Genomic DNA, 16,552 nt, shown 5'->3' on the forward strand with positions numbered 1-16,552 from the left:
CTCCCCGTAGTCCTGGTAACCAAACTCTGAACGCGCGTGCGCAGCCAAACTCCTTTATCATGTGAGGCCGGGCCGGGGGCGGAGCCGACGAATGCTCCTCCGGACTGGTTGCCCAGTTCCTCTCCGCATGGGACCAGTCGAGGCGGGGCGAACCTCTGCTGTACTGCGTTGGGGTGGCTCACAGCTCCCGCCCCTTTTCGCTTAGCTTTCTCGCGGCTGGTTCCTCGCACCACGTGCCCTCCTGGCCGCTCCCCCAGCTGCCCTTTCCAACTGCCTGTTGGAAGCTGCTGTAAAATGTCGTGAGGGGCGCTGCTGCTTTACGGCTGCCTCTCCCTGACTGGAGCCCGGGAGCGCCCACCGCCGTCAGCCCTGTCTCTACGAGTCGGCCGGGGGAGATTGAGAGACCCGGTGCGCCGCTGCCCTCCCCGCCGCGCCCGTTCCGGCCCTCGGCGATGTGAGCTCGAGGAGGCTGCGGTGCCCCCCGGCCCGGGGTTGAGACGGGCGGCAGGTGCCTGTGAGGCGGGCGGGTGCTGGGGGCCTGCAGGATGGAGGAAAGCATGGAAGAGGAGGAGGGGGGCAGCTACGAGGCGATGATGGACGACCAGAACCACAACAACTGGGAGGCCGCCGTGGACGGCTTCCGGCAGCCCCCCCCACCCCCTCCGCCCCCCTCTTCGATCCCAGCCCCTGCCCGAGAGCCTCCGGGGGGTCAGCTGCTGGCGATGCCTGCGGTCTCCGTGGACAGGAAAGGCCCCAAGGAGGGGCTCCCGATGGGGCCACCGCCGGAGCCGAATGGGGTGATCATGATGTTGAAGAGCTGCGACGCGGCTGCCGCCGTGGCCAAGGCGGCCCCCGCCGCCACCCCCAGCTCCAGCATCAACATTAACACCTCCACCTCCAAGTTCTGTGAGTCCAGCCTTTCGTCTGCAGCCTTGGCTTTTCTCCTCCCCACCCGGACGCCGAATCCTTCCCTCTCGGCCATCCCGCTTCCTTTGTTTCAGGCCTGGGTCTCTCCTCCCCTCCCCGCCTCACCCCCCGCCCCCGCCATCGTTTGGTGTCCGCGGCCGGCGCCGGAGCGGCCCTGGCTTCTTGTATTACCTGGCCTAAAAGAGCAGCCTGGTTACGCACACATCCCTAAGTTCTCCTACAAACGCGAGCCGTATCACGACTGGCTATCTCTCAGCATCAGGAAGCTCTTTTCTTCTCCGTTCCCCCTTAAGTTTCACCCTCAAACGTGAAGGGAAAATAAGGCTGTCCGAGTTTCGTTAGGGAGAGGCCTTCAGTTTTTTTTTTTTTTTTTTTTTTTTGCAACCAGGGGAAAGAGAAATCTGGCCCCTTGTGTTTCTGTGCTTTTAGCCTGTCTGCGTTAAACAAGTCAGGAATTAGAAAGTTGACCTATATCTACGCTTCGTTCTTTCCCTTCTCCAGTGCACGCCTTCTGCATCCCGATAGGGAAATGTATGAGTTTCTTCTTGAGTAACAGCGCAGTGGGAGCTGCGACATCCGTTTTGAAGCTAATAATGTACAAAATTACTTTTTCAAAGTCTGCACTCATAAGAATAAGCCATTCGGTATGTGTCCAAATCTAAGATTCTGTTCAATGTTGAACTTTTATGTTAGTGATCTGCCCTAACGCTCAACTGCAGGCAGAGAGATTTAAGACCCAAATCTGTTTTGTAACCGAAACTATCTCCAACCAGGGATGTATGCTTCCACAGCTAGGAAGAAAAGTGCGTTTGCTTTAAGTGGTGTTTCTGGGGGCTGTTGATGGTGGAAATTGACCATCACAGCGAGATTTTTCTCTCCTATTAATAACTGCAAGTTTTGAATGGCATCTGGTAAAGCAACTGGAGATTTCATTTCTAGTTGCTAATTTTATCAAGCTGTACCAATAATTGTCCAATTAGCTGTGCAGAGAAAATATCTGCCTTGGTTCAGATGTATAGTCATAGCTTTACACATTTTTTTTTTTTTTTGGAACAAGCACATAACCTTATTTATTTGCTTTCAAGATACTGCTTTAGTCAGAGACGTTCATATGTAGGTATGGTTGGTAAGATATGTCTACGATTTTTTCCGTATTATGTGTACATGAAAATAATGTTTATATTGTATAATTTGTGTGTTGAAGTCTATGCAGTGAAACCAGAGCTGGGACACAGTGGCAGGGTGACTTATCTGAATGCTGAAGGAAGCTTGCTTTAGTGTTTCAACCAAGTTCATTTTAAGAGTTCAAAAAACAGCATACAGCTAAGAGCAAAAATTAGTGAAATTAGGAACAAAAGAAAGATTTGCCAAACGAAAAGATTGTTTTTTGAAATTAATAAGCTAAACGGACCTCCGATTTTTTAAACGCAAATACAATAAGTGATAAATGGGAAATAGGTACAAACATGAGGTGTTTAGAAGAAGAGTTTTATGAATTGCTATGGGTTTATAAATTTGAAAGCCTAGAGGAAATGTGTAAATTCTTAGAAAACTACAAACTATGAAAGTTGGTAACAGAAGAAGTAGATAGCTTGAGCTAATAAATATTTTTTAAATTTAATTTTATTTATTTTTATTTTTGGCTGCGTTGGGTCTTTGTTGCTGTGTGTGGGCTTTTCTCTGTTTGCGGCGAGCGGGGGCTACTCTTCGTCGCGGTGTGCGGGCTTCTCGTTGCGGTGGGTTCTCTTGTTAAAGAGCACAGGCTCTTGGCGCGCGGGCTTCAGTACTTGTGGCACACGGGCTCAGTAGTTGTGGCTTGCGGGCTCTAGAGCTCAGGTTCAGTTGTTGTGGCGCATGGGCTTAGTTGCTCCACGGCATGTGGGATCTTCCCGGACCAGGGTTCGAACCCGTGTCCCCTGCATTGGCAGGCGGATTCTTAGCCACTGCGCCACCAGGGAAGCCCGAGCTGACTAATAAATATCTAAAAACTGAAATAGTAAAACGTCCCCTTTCAAAAACTCTGGATGAAGATAATCTTATAATTGAGGTGCAGTGAGCTTTTAAATAACAATTCCTTTTTCAAAGTTGTTCTGGGAAGTAGGAAAAAGAGAGAGAGAGAGAGAGATGCCAAGCTCATTTTATGAAGTTAGTGAAATCTTGATTCTAAAACTAGGTAAAGTTAATATGAGAAAGTTATACATCTGTTTTCAGTTATTAGCATAAATGTAAAAATCCTACACAAAATACTAGCTCTTCAAACCCAACAATGTGTTAAAAGAATCTTGATCCGTAGAGTTTGTTTTAGTAATGTAAGTGTGGTTCAACATCTATTTATCTGTTAATGTAATTTATCTTATTAATAGACTAAAGGAGAGTATGTGGGTTCACCATTCTCTCTACTTTTGTATATGTACTTGAAAATTCCCATATTAAAAAGTTTAAAAAAAAATAGACTAAAGGAGAGAAGTCATCATTATTTCGATACCATAAAATTATTTGATAAAATCCAGCACCCATATATGATAAAAACTCTTGGCAAGCTTGGAACGCAGGATAACTAAATGATGGTCATTACCAAAAACCTACAGCAAATAATAATACTTAACAGAGAAATTTCAGATACATTTACTTTAAGGTCAGTAACAAGGGACTTCCATGGTGGTCCAGTGGTTAAGACTAAGCGCTTCCACTGCAGTGGGCACGGGTTCAAACCCTGGTTGGGGAACTAATCCTGCATGTGGCATGGCAAAAAATAAAATAAAAAGATCAGTAACAAGATAAGGATGCTCTCTGTCATTGTTACTGTTTAACATGATAAGAAAGGTCCTGACGAACACTACAGGGGGAAAAAATTAAAAGTATAAGGATAAGAAGGGAAGCAATAAAACTCATTATTTGCAGTTAATATCACTTATCTAGAAGAACCATTAGAATCAAGAGAAGCTATTAGAACTAGTAAGAGTTTAGCAGGGTTACTGGACTTAAGATCACCCTACAAAAGTTAGTAGCATTTACTACACTAGCAATAACCAATTAGTAAAGGTAATCAAAAGTAAATATTTATTGTAGGGCTTCCCTGATGGCACAGTGGTTAAGAATCCGCCTGCCAATGCAGGGGACACGGGTCCGAGCCCTGGTCTGGGAAGATCCCACATGCTGTGGAGCAACTAAGCCCATGCACCACAACTACTGAGCCTGCGCTCTAGAGCCCACAAGCCACAACTACTGAGCCCACGTGCTGCAACTACGAAGCCCGCACGCCTAGAGCCCGTGCTCCACAACAAAAGAACCCACTGCAATGAGAAGCCCGTGCACTGCAAGGAAGAGTAGCCCCCGCTCGCCACAGCTAGAGAAAGCCCCCGCACAACAACAAAGACCCAACACAGCCAAAAATAAATAAAATTTTTTAAAAGTAAATATTGTATACAATAATAGCAAGAAAACTATAGTCTCTAGGAATTACCCTAAGTACATAAGATCTTTAAGGAGAGAACTTTAATAAAGAGCTAGAAGAGGACCTAAATAAATGGGAAAACTTTCCGTGCTCTTGGGATTAGATTACTTATTGTTGTAAGGAAGTCAGTTTTCTTCATTTTAATCTATAAATTTATAGATTTAATCTACTTATAAATTTAATCTATAATCTATTTATAATCTATATTTGTTATATTCTATTATATTCTATATATATCTATTATAATCTATAATCTATTTATAAATTTAATCTATAATCTATAAATTTAATCAAAAATCTATAAATTTAATCTATAATCTATAAATTTGATTAAATTGCCATCAAAATTCCAGTTGGTTTGTCTGACAAACTCAATAACCTGATCTAAAATTTATATGGCAGGTGGGATAAAGTCTGTGAATAGCTAAATCAGTCTTAAAGATTTGCTTTCGTGGGGGCTTGCCTTACCAGAGGTTAGGATACTGTTTCAAAACTATAGTGATAAAAACTAGTATAAGTGCAAGAACCTAAAAAGTACACTGGGGGAACAAATTGGAGAGCAGAGACTTACCTATATGTTCAGGAACTTAAGATAAAGGTGGTATCATAAATCATCAGAGAAAGGAGTCATGTTGCTAGAAGAGCGGCTCACTTTATGGTGAAAAACCTAACACCACAGATGGGATGAATTAATTAAAGGGATGGATAATTAAAGGTCTAAATGTGAAAGGAAAAGTTATAAAATTAATGGAAGACAGTGTTGAAGAAGCTCTTTCCCTAGGGAAAGCTTTATCTCCTAAAACTTATAAAGGTGAAAAAGTAATGACTTTGGGCTCCCCTGGTGGCGCAGTGGTTGAGAGTCCGCCTGCCGATGCAGGGGACACGGGTTTGTGCCCTGGTCCGGGAGGATCCCACGTGCTGCGGAGTGGCTGGGCCCGTGAGCCATGGCCGCTGAGCCTGCGTGTCCGGAGCCTGTGCTCCGCAACGGAAGAGGCCACAACAGTGAGAGGCCCACGTACCGCAAAAAAAAAAAAAAAAAAAAAAAAAAAAGTAATGACTTTGATTATATAAAAATTAAAGGTTTTCATTCAGTGACAGACAGATGAAAGAATTAGAGAAGATATTTGCAGTGCCCAAAATTGCCAAGGGATTTAGCCTTGAATTTATTCAGCTTTTGTTTGTCCCCAAAAGCATTTTACCTTCATTTTCTAAGGATATTTTTGCTGGATATAGAATTCTAGATTGATAATCTTGTTTTGTTTTTGTTTTTCCTTTCAATACTTTAAAGATGTCTTTCCACTGTCTTCTGGCCTGCATTATTTCTTTTAATGAATGTCTGAATATTCTTATCTTTGTTCCTCTCTAGTAATGTGTCCTTTTTTTCTGGCTGCTTTTAAGATTTTCACTTTATCTTTCACTAAATCAAATTTAACTTGATTGTGATATTCCTTGTGGTAGAGTTTTCTTTAGGTGTATTCTTGTTAGTGTTCTTTGAGCTTCTTGGATTTGTGGGGTTCTAGAATTTGTCAAATCTGGAACATTATCATTCATTTTATATTTTTTCAGAATTACTGCCCCATGCCCCTCAGTTGCATATGTGTTACGCCACTTGTTATTGTACACTAAATCACTGAGGCTCAGTTCATTATCTTTTTCAGCTTTTTCACCCCCCTCTGCTTCAGTTCAGATAGTTTCTATTGCTGTGTTGTCTCTGGTGTCTAATCTGTTGTTAATTCACTCTTAATCAACAAGAGTTCCAACTGTTTTTAACATAGACTGTCACTGAGTCCAGGTTTCAGTAAGTTAACTGAGCAAATTGTTATAACCATATCTAGTTTCTTGAGATACTGCAGTGAATAAAGAATCTTCAGTAAGTGTATTCCTTTAGATAACTTAAGTCTTACCTAAAGTTATGTTTCAGTCTTTAGAATTCTTAAAGTCTTCCAAAAGTCCACAGTGGTGTACCTCAGAGATATTATGGGTTCTGTTCTAGACCACCACAGTAAAGTGAATATCACAATACAGTGAATCACACAAATTTTTTCATTTCCCAGTGCATATAAAAGTTATGTTTACAGTATAGTGTAGTCTGTTAAGTGTGCAATAGAATTATGCCTAAAAAAATTGAACATATCTTAATTGAAAAATACTTTATTGCTAAAAAATGCTAAATATCATCTGAGCCTTTAGCAAATCATAATCTTTTCGCTGGTAGAGGGTTTGAAATATTGCGAGAATTACCAAAATGTGACAGAGATGCAAAGTGAGCAAATGCTGTTGGAAAAATGGCACCGATAGACTTGCTAGACTCAGAGTTGCCACAAAACTTCAATTTGTAAAAAGCGCAGTATCTGCAAAGTACAACAAAATGAGGTATGCCTGTAGTTCTTTTGGAATGAAGGCTAGCTCCTGTTTGTTTAGATCTGGTGCTTCTTCCCCTGGGAAATTTGATTTATAATAGTTGGAGGGTTAGAGGCGGTGAGAGCTGCTTGGAGGTAAGGCATGAGGAGAATCTGCATTCCCTTGCAAGGCTCCAGGTAGTATTACAGCAGGGGAGCAGGGGCTTCAGTCAAGTAAAGATTAGCCTCATATTGGGTGGGAGGGATGCTTCTCAGGTAGGGAAGGCTCAGTGAGTTTTGTGAGGTCAGGGTTCTCAGATTGATCAAACTCCACCAAACTGACCCCATTTCAGGCCTCAGGGTCTTATCATTTCACAATCAGTGCCCTAACTTTTACTTAAGAGATCTGTCTAGGCTTTGAATTATTTTTATTTGGTAATTCTGTAACTTGCAGAATCACTCTGTTTGATTTTTGGCTATATCAACCCTGTGCCTGTAAGAATTAAGAGGTTCTTTTATGCATTCATGGATGCTCTTTGGTCCTCTGTTTATTGAGTTAATCATTTTCTTAAAGCTTTCACCTGTCCTCAGAATCAGCCCACTCCACAGTCCTTGTCTTTCTTATTTCCATCATAATGCACTTAGCAGTCTGCCGTGCTGTTTTCTTCAAGAAGAACTTTATTCCAGGTATCTACGGGTGATAAGTAATTCTTTGCTGCTACATGCCATGTACTATTGGTATTATGTTATCTAATGGTGGCAATGTCATCATTGCCTTTAAATCCAACTAGATTGGAAAACCAAAGCCAGGTTCCTAGCTTTTAAGAGTCTGTGTCCTGTAACTACTCTGGTACCAAATACTTTATCAGTCAGTTCAGTGCAAGAAAACACTCTAGGTATCTAAAGCAGCAGGAGATTTAATAGCAGAAATTGGGTCCACTGTAAATTGTTGGAAAGGTCAGAGGTAGGAAGTCAGTGAGGCTGCTCGCCTAAAGCTGCTTTCCAGAGGACAGGCTGCTGCTTCTGCTGCCACGACCGCCATTCTTACATCGTCACACTTGCCTCCCTCATCCTTGAAGCTGGTGACCAGACACTGGAACTTGGAGTTCGGCGGCCACAAATTCTGACGTCTCCAACCTTACTTGCCAGAACCACCAGCAGCAGTAATCTGCCCATTGCCTCCCTTTGGCCTTCCAAATCTCATTCAGATGTATCTCACTGATGGAATGTAATTTGGGAAGTGTAATTATTTAGTTCAGTTTTTCATTGCACATTAGTCAGCTTGATAATTACCCCCAAATTTCAGGAGCTTATGGACCAACAAAGGCTTATTTCTTGCTCATGTTATGTTAGTGGCTGACAGTTGGTCGTGGCTTTTCACATGTCATCTCATTCTGAAGCGCAGCTCTTTTCTGGGTCCTGTCACTCTTGGCAGAGACAAAGAGAAGAGAGTGGACAGCAACACACAATGGCTTTAAAAGCCTCTGCTCAGATGTAGCATATGTCACGTCTGTTTATATTCCAGATATATTAAACAGGCTAGAATGGTTCCCTGTCGGAATGTGTTGGGGCAGGTGGGACTGGAGCGTGAGGATAAAAGGCACTGAATGGCTAGATGGAAGGAGGGAGGGGGTGGGTGGGGTCTTGCCTTGACTGATGATACTGTGCCACGATCTCAGGGTAATTCTGAATCCACTGCACCAAAAGCTTCTCCAGATGAATAAAAGCTTCACAGTATTTTTTAATTGAACTCAATGAAATTATTCTTTTCTTTAAATTCATGACTCAGAAGTATGTTAAAATTGACTTTTGAATTTAGTGAAAGTGCTAACTGATTTTAGTAAATCCTAAATAAAGTTGCTCTACTTGATCAGGTCCTATCTGCCAGTTTCCAGATTGGTTGATTCTTTTACAAGTGGATCAGTTAATGTATTCAGGCCTTAAAATATGCACTGTTTGCAGCATCCGTGGTGGTTATTTGGTATCTTCTTGCCTTCCAGCTTAGTGGAGTTGTGCTGCAGCAAGCATCACTATGGTATTGATCGATTGTCCAAATTTCAGGATCTCATTGGGGATCTTGTCTTGCCGTTTTTTGACATGAATTGCACAAAGTGACGGTGATGAAACTGTAAGAGAAGGCCATTGTAATGCTTATGTAAGGCCCAGTCCCAAATCCCTAAAGAAAATGAATGCTGTTTACTTTCTCTTTTTTTTTTTTTTTTTTTTTTTTTGCGGTACACGGGCCTCTCACTGCTGTGGCCTCTCCCGTAGCGGAGCACAGGGTCCGGACATGCAGGTTCAGCAGCCATGGCTCACGGGCCCAGCCGCTCCGCGGCACGTGGGATCCTCCCGGACCGGGGCACAAACCCGCGTCCTCTGCATCAGCAGACGGACTCCCAACCACTGCGCCACCAGGGAAGCCCTACTTTCTCTTTAAACTGTAACTCTGTAAGCCGCAGACCATATATAATCACGCTGTGAACTGTTAAATGCTATATAAAAAATGATTGTGGATATTCTCTTATAATATGCCTTGGCAGGGAAAACTGGCCTTCCATTTTTCTTCCTACTTTTGTAGTTGTTTGGCTATTAACCTCTGTAGTTAAGAGTATAGATAGGTCATTGGTAGTTGCAGATGTGCTGACTAGAATGGCATTTTATCCAAACAGATATTTATTTATCGTCTTCTGTATGCCAAGGTAATATTTTAGCCCCTGGTGATGAATGAGACAGAGTTTCGTGTGGTGGGTGATGGACCGATGATTGTGATACATTATAATTAAATGCTGTGGTAAAGTTATGTATGGACATGGTAGCATAGAGGGGAAAAGAATCTTTGAAAATGAATAAAGGTTTGTTAGGAGGACTGAGGTGCCAGGGTTGGCCTTGAAGAGACTTCCTTTGCACAGGGAGAAGCCTGCGTGGAAGACCCAGAGTTGAAATTATTGTAGGAACATAGGGTGTGAGGAGGGAGTGGCACAAATTAAACCTAGATCGATAGAAAGGTCTAGATGCGAAGGGCATGCCAGGTTAGAGGTGGGATTTTCTTCTGCAGAAATAGGGGCCACTGAAGTATAGTAAGGGAGTCACCTTGGTAAAATTTGTCTTAGCATGTTAATATAGATTAGAGAGGAGAGAGAATGGAGGCAGAGAGACTGGTTAGGGGGTTTAATTATTGTAGTCTAGGCAAGAGATGACAGCCTGAACAAATAAAGCGTTGGAAGAGAGGTGGTGTCCGACTTTGGAAACATTTGGGGACTACAGTCTGTAAAACTTGGGTGGGAAGAAGGGAGGATAAGGATATGGTAGGTGTATAGGTAGGGGTGTGTGTGTGTCTTTTTTAAGTTGTCTGTGGAACCTTTGGGTGGAGAGATCCAGTAGGCAGTGGGTAAGCTGAGCTTTCTCATTTCATGCACCTTAGAATATTGGAAGTGCTGAAACAAAAATTTAGTTTCACCGGATTTGTTTTTCCCTTTCAGAGGATTTGAGTTTCACCAAACTCTTTGGTCTTAGAACAAAACAACACAGAACTTTGCTTTTATATAGGCTTATACTTTAAAAACTTAAACTGTGTGAAAAGATATATAATGAAAATCAGTGATTCCTTCCTTTGTTCCTTCCCATTCCTGGACCTGTGACCCAGAGTCAATTATTTTTAATTCATTTAGTTGTCTCTTCTGGTATTTATCCACACATTTCAATGTGTTAATATTGTTATTGATTACTTAGTTAGTTTTATATTACCTGTTGACCTGTTATTTCCACGACGTTTTAGTTCTCTTATACCTCTACACACCTTACCTCTTTAATTCTTTAAATACCACAATTTTTGGTTCAAAATAAACCATATTTACAACTAAATATTCACTAAAGAGCCAGGAGTGTACTCAGATTACATTTTCTTTCACATAGAACTCTGCTAGTAAGTTGCCTTGTTTATACTTGCATCGTTTTTGAAAAACTGATTCTTAAAGTTTTTCAACATCTTTATCACATCCACCATATACCTGTCACTGGTGTTTTTGAAATGCTCAGTTAATCAGTATTTTCTTTTTGCCTGCTTGTGGAGCTGTTAATCTTCTTGTTCCTGTTTTTTTCTCAGGGCCCACAGTTGCCACTCATGGACTTCCCAACAGGTGGAATGATTGTTACTTGATATCTTCCTTTTATTTATTTATTAAAAGTTTTGTTAAAAGTTGAAATATAGTTGATGTACAATATTATGTTAGCTTCAGGTGTACTGCATAGTGATTTGATATTTGCATACATCATGAAATGTTCACCACAATAAATCTAGTAACCGTCTCTCCCCATACAAAATTATTACAATATTATTGACCACGTATCTTAAGCTGTATATATGGTACAACATATATACATATGTGATTGTTTTCAGTTGATGATCTCTTAAGTTTGAATGCCTTCTAACAACGATACATTTTTATTCCCCCCATCATGTTGAATGTTTTTGATGTTGTATTTTCCATCTTTTTGTTTTGTATATCCCTTAACTATTTATTGTGGTTTTAGATGACTTTACTACTTTTGTCTTTTAACCTTCCTACTGACTTTATAAGTGGCTGATCTACTACCTTTACTATATGTTCGTCTTTACTAGTGAAATTTTTCCTTTCATAATTTTCATATTTTGAGTTGTGGCCTTTTCTGCTTAGAGAACCCCTTTATCATTTCTTGTAAAGCTGATTAGTGGTGCTGAACTCTTAGCTTTTGCTTGTCTGTAAAACTCTTTATCTCGCCTTCAAATCTGAATGATAACCTTGTCAGGTAGAGTATTTTTGGTTGTAAGTTTTTTCTTTCATCACTTTGCAAATATCATGCCATTCGCTTTTGGCCTGCAAAGTTTCTGCTGAGAAGTCAGCTGTGAGTCTTTATGGGAGTTCCCTTATATGTAACTAGTTGCTTTTCTCTTCTGCTTTTAAGATTCTCTCTTCATCTTTAATTTTGCAGTTTTAATTATTATGTGTCTTAGCATGGACTTCTTTCAGTTCAACTTGTTTGGGAGTCTCTGTGCTTCTTGGAATTGGATGTCTGTTTCCTTCCCCAGGATAGGGAAGTTTTTAGCTATTGTTTCTTCAAATAAGTTCTTTGCTCCTTTCTTCTCCTTCGGAGACCCCTGTCAAGTTAGTATGCTTGATGTTGTACCAGAGGTCTCTTAAACTATCCTCATTTTTAAAAATTATTTTTTCTCTTTTTCTGTTCAACTTGGGTGATTTCTACTACTGTCTTCCAGATCACAGTCTGTTACTCTGTGTCATCTAATCTACTGTTGATTCCTTCTAGTGTAACTTTAATTTTAGTTAATTGTATTCAGCTCTGTTTGGTTCTCAGTATTTTCCAACTATTTGTCGAAATTCTCACCATGTTCATCCATTCTTCTGAGCTAGGGAGCATCTTTATGATCATTACCTTGAACTCTTTGTTGAGTAGATTGCCTGTCTCCACTTGTTTAGTTCTTTTTCTGAGGTTTTGTCTTGTTTCTTTGTTTGGGACATGTTCCTCTGTCTGCTCATTTTGCCCAGTTTTCTGTGTTAGGTTGGTTACATTTCCCGATTTTAGAGAAGTGGCCTTATGTAGGAGACATCCAGTGGGTCCCAGTAGCACACTCCCTTCTGGTCACCAGAGCTATATGCTCAAGGGGTGCCCCCGTAGGGCTGCCTGTGCCCTTCTTTTATGGCAGGACTGCTATGGTGGGTGTGCTGGTAGGCGGGGCTGGCCCCCAGCCTGGCTGTGAGGCCCTGCCTCATGCAGTGGCTGCCGGGCTGCTGGAGGGCAGGGTAGGCTTCCCAGCTGTCTGCCTGGCCCTGGGGCTGGGGCTGGCCTGCTGGTGGGCGGGTAAGCCCCCAGTGCTAATGAGCTAGGGGGAGGATTCCAAAATGTCACTTGCCAATGCTGTGTTATCTTGGTAGAACGAGCTCCCCAAAATGGCTACTGCCAGCATCTCCATCCCCAGGGGGAGTTCCAGTTGCCTCCTGCCTCCCCAGGAGGCTCTCCAAGATCAGCAAATGGGTCTCACCCAGGCTCCTTTCAATTTACTGCCTCTGTGCTGAGATTTGAAGTGTGTGAGATTTAACGTATGCCCTTTAAGAGCAGAGTCTGTTTCCTACAGCTCTCTGGCTCTCCTGGACATAAGCCCTGCTGGTTTTCAAAGTCAGATGTTCTGGGGGCGCATCTTTCTGATGCAGGAACCCTGGGCAGGGGAGCCTGATGTGGGGCTCGGAAAGAATCCTCACTCCTTGGGGAGAACCTCTTTGATTGTGATGTTCCTCCCATTTGTGGATCGCTGACCTGGAATTGTGAATCCTGACAATACCGCGTCTCAGCCTCTCTTGCTCAGCTCACTGTGGTTCCTTGTTTAGGTATGCAGTTGTGGAATATCTTTTCTGCTGGTTTTTAGGCCGTTGTCATCGATAGTTGCTCTGTAAGTAGCTGTAATTTTGGTGTATCCATGGGAGGAGGAGTGAGTTCAGGGTTTTCCTACTCTGCCGTCTTGGCCACCTCACTTCATGTCTTTCTTTTTACTGGTGTGTTCCCATGTATGTGTGTGTATGTACAGAACATATCTGCTGGCTGGCTGTTGGGAAAATGTGTATGGATAATAATATCAGGTCTTGAATATATAAAAATGCTCACTTGATTGACTGTTTGGGTACAGAATTCTTACCTAAATAATTTTTTTTTTTTTGGCTGCGTTGGGTCTTCGTTGCTGTGCATTGCAGCGAGTGGGGACCACTCTTCACTGCGGTGTGCGGGCCTCTCACTGCATTGGCTTCTCTTGTTGTGGAGCACTGGCTCTAGGCACCCAGGCTTCAGTAGTTGTGGGACATGGGCTCAGTAGTTTTGGCTCCCGGGCTCCAGAGCGCAGGCTCACTAGGTGCAGTGCACGGGCTTAGTTGCTCTGCAGCATGTGGAATCCTCCTGGACCAGGGCTCGAACCCGTGTCCCCTGCATTGGCAGGCGGATTCTCAATTGCTGTGCCACCAGGGAAGCCCCTTAAATAAATTTTAAAGTGTTGCTTCATTGATTTTAAGCTTGCAGTGTTACAGTGGAGAATTCAGGTGCCATTTTTATTCTTGTTATTTTGCATGTGATCTTTTTTTCCCTTTGGAAAATTATTGGGATGTTTCCTTAGGTTAATGAGTCAGTGTTTTTCTCCCTTTACATTTTCTCTCTTCTCCCTTTTCTCTGGAATTATTGGTAGTCAAATGTTGAATTTCCTGTTTTGATCTTCTAAGTCTGTTAACTATTTTTTAGTATATTCTATTTCTCTTAATGTTCTAGGAGAGTTTCTAGGTGTTTACTTTTTTCTTTTGGATTTTTTTATGATAAAGGCATTTATGATGAGATAAATGCTTTTATTTGTTCATTCATTCATTCATTCATGGCTGTGTTGGGTTTCATTGCTGCATACAGGCTTTCTCTAGTTGCAGCGAGCAGGGGCTACTCGTCGTTGTGGTGTGCAGGCTTCTCATTGCGCTGGCTTCTCCCGCTTCAGAGCGTGGGCTCTCTGATGCGTGGACTTCAGTTGTAGCGCGTGGGTTTGGCTGCTCTGTGGCATGTGGGATCTTCCTGGACCAGGGCTCGAACCCGTGTCTCCTGCATTGGCCGACGGATTCCCAACCACTGCGCCACCAGGGAAGCCCTTCTTTTGGATTTTTAACAATGGCTATATTTTTAATTTTAAGAGCATTTGGAATTCTCCTTTTTCATTACTGTTACTAATTTTTATCTTCTCAGCATAGTAATTATAGGATTTTAAAAAAAGTTTTCTTTTGTTCTTTTAGTTCTTTGCTTTTATCTTTGCAGTTTTTGTTTGTTTTGATCTCTGATGTCTGAGACTTTGCAAATTTTCGTGATCCTTAGCTGTCTATTCGTATTTAAAAGTGAAAAAGGCTAATTGGTAGTTCTGTGTTTACAAGGGACCTTGCCAAGTGTAAGTGTTGGGCTTCACTTCGGGTTAATTGGATGCAAAGCTGCTATTTCTTGGGGAACTGCCAAATAGTGTGTGAATGTCTTTTCTCTGGGACTGTTCCGTTTCTCTAGGGAAGGATCTTCTTCCTTTCTGGGAGAATGGTAGGGTTGGGTAGGTGGGGCAGGAAGTAAAGACATTTCTCCTGGCCGATGGCATTCTAGAATTAAAGAAAAGGAGCAGGGTTAGATGTTTGAACGTTTCTTATTTTGACTTTTGACTTAACTTAAATCTGCCAGCCCTGTGCTTCCCACCCACCCACCCACCAACCCACCAACCATGTATCTGTCCTGGAGTCCCAAGCTTTTACCTTTCAGTTTCTGTGCAGAATAACTCTTCTCTCTTTTACTGTTTAGTCTACAGACTTGCAACCAATCTTCACCCTTCCCACTCCAGCCACCAACTCTCTGCCTCTAAACCTCGCTCATTGTATCCTGTCCTTAGGTCCTGAACTGCTCAGGGTCCTGCAGGGCAAGATTAGCTCACCTATTGGTGTTTCCACCTCAGCACACACTGCCTTATGCTACCACTTCACAGTTACTTTCCTGGTCTTAATGCCGTGGAGAGTTTGACTTGTTTAAATCTTGCAGGTAAAACAGAATTTTAAAACTATGGCAAGATGTGCAGTTAGCATGGTCTGCACATATGTAATCACAATTGAGCAGATACTTTCTATTTGAATATTGTGAGATTTTGGATTAGTTGGAGTTGGAGCCATAATGGATGTTTTGATAGCACTTGACCTTTTCATATATGTACTTTCATAACATGTTCATAGTGAGAACTGTGTCACAGGTTCAAATGTGATGTTGTAATTGTAGAATAATGTTATGCAGTAACTATTCTAAAGTAATGTATTGATAGATTTCAATCTTGCTGGTAGGCCACTGCAGCTACTTTCTGTTTTTAAGATAGTAGTGATGAAGGAAGTTCCTACTCTTCTGTTTTTTCCTCAATTTGAGAAATGTGTCTATTTCTACGCAGGAAAACAACAATGGAGTGTGTTTTCTCTACAAGTTTTACAGTGTTTGGGGGAAAGAAACATGTCATTTGAAACAAGGCAAAGCAGGTTATATGGTTTCATATAGTTAGTATGTTGTAAGCCTTATCTGGACCAAAATGTTATCTAGTTATTTGTTTATATAAATGTAACTTACCCTAAACCCCAAACCCTATAACTTAGAAACTTCCCAAACACATGCAATTTAGAACTTAAAACTTAGAAACTCCCCATAGAGCATACAACTTTTAAAAGTTTTTAGCTTACTTCAGAAACAATTGCTTCATTAAGGACTTAACATTAGCTATCATCTTTTACTGGTGAATCAAAATATACCCGAGTAGCTGGCACAGCTTTTGTTTTTTTCCTCCTAATATGGAAAAGGATCTTTAAAGGATTTGGTCACTTCTATTACTATTTTTTTCCCAACTTGGCAGTTCTCTTAGGAGCAGCTAAGTATTAGTCTTTCCTTTGCCAGGATTAAATTATTTTCCTTTTGAGAGAAATAAGTAACTGGGATTTTGGTTTTTTTTAAAATAAAGAGTAAAACTCCATTTATTTGTTAGACTACACAACCTTGTTCTGATTCTGATTCTCTTCCACTCTGACTGATCTTTTTCTTTATTCCCAAAGGCTTCTCCCCATTCTGCAGGCTTTGTTCTTGGCCTTCAGCTTCTCTCTGTCCATTACTTGAAAGATTTCAGACATCCCCTTGTGCTGGAGGAAGAATAATATTCTACCAGGTGGTAATGTTTTGGACCACACAGATTTACAGGATTGTTATTGATAGATGGGCTTGCTGTGACAACAAGAAGTCGTAATTTTTCTCTGAGATCACATACCCT

General features: G+C 41.7%; 1 protein-coding gene across 2 annotated transcripts in view; it reads left to right on the forward strand.

Annotated features, from left to right (window-relative positions):
- The first annotated feature begins 267 nt into the window (after nt 1–267).
- Nucleotides 268–16,552, forward strand: part of CACUL1 (CDK2 associated cullin domain 1) — a 66,444-nt gene continuing 50,159 nt past the window's right edge. Inside the window, exon 1 of one of the 2 annotated variants that reach the window (XM_060099035.1) lies at nt 268–906. In XM_060099035.1, coding sequence (XP_059955018.1) covers nt 546–906 — 361 coding nt within the window. In that variant the 5' untranslated portion in view covers nt 268–545. The remainder of the gene's footprint in view (nt 907–16,552) is intronic. The other variant, XM_060099043.1, reaches the window with a different exon arrangement.

The sequence above is a fragment of the Mesoplodon densirostris genome, chromosome 1 (assembly GCF_025265405.1).
Source record: "Mesoplodon densirostris isolate mMesDen1 chromosome 1, mMesDen1 primary haplotype, whole genome shotgun sequence".
In the NCBI taxonomy this organism is placed as follows: domain Eukaryota; kingdom Metazoa; phylum Chordata; class Mammalia; order Artiodactyla; family Ziphiidae; genus Mesoplodon; species Mesoplodon densirostris.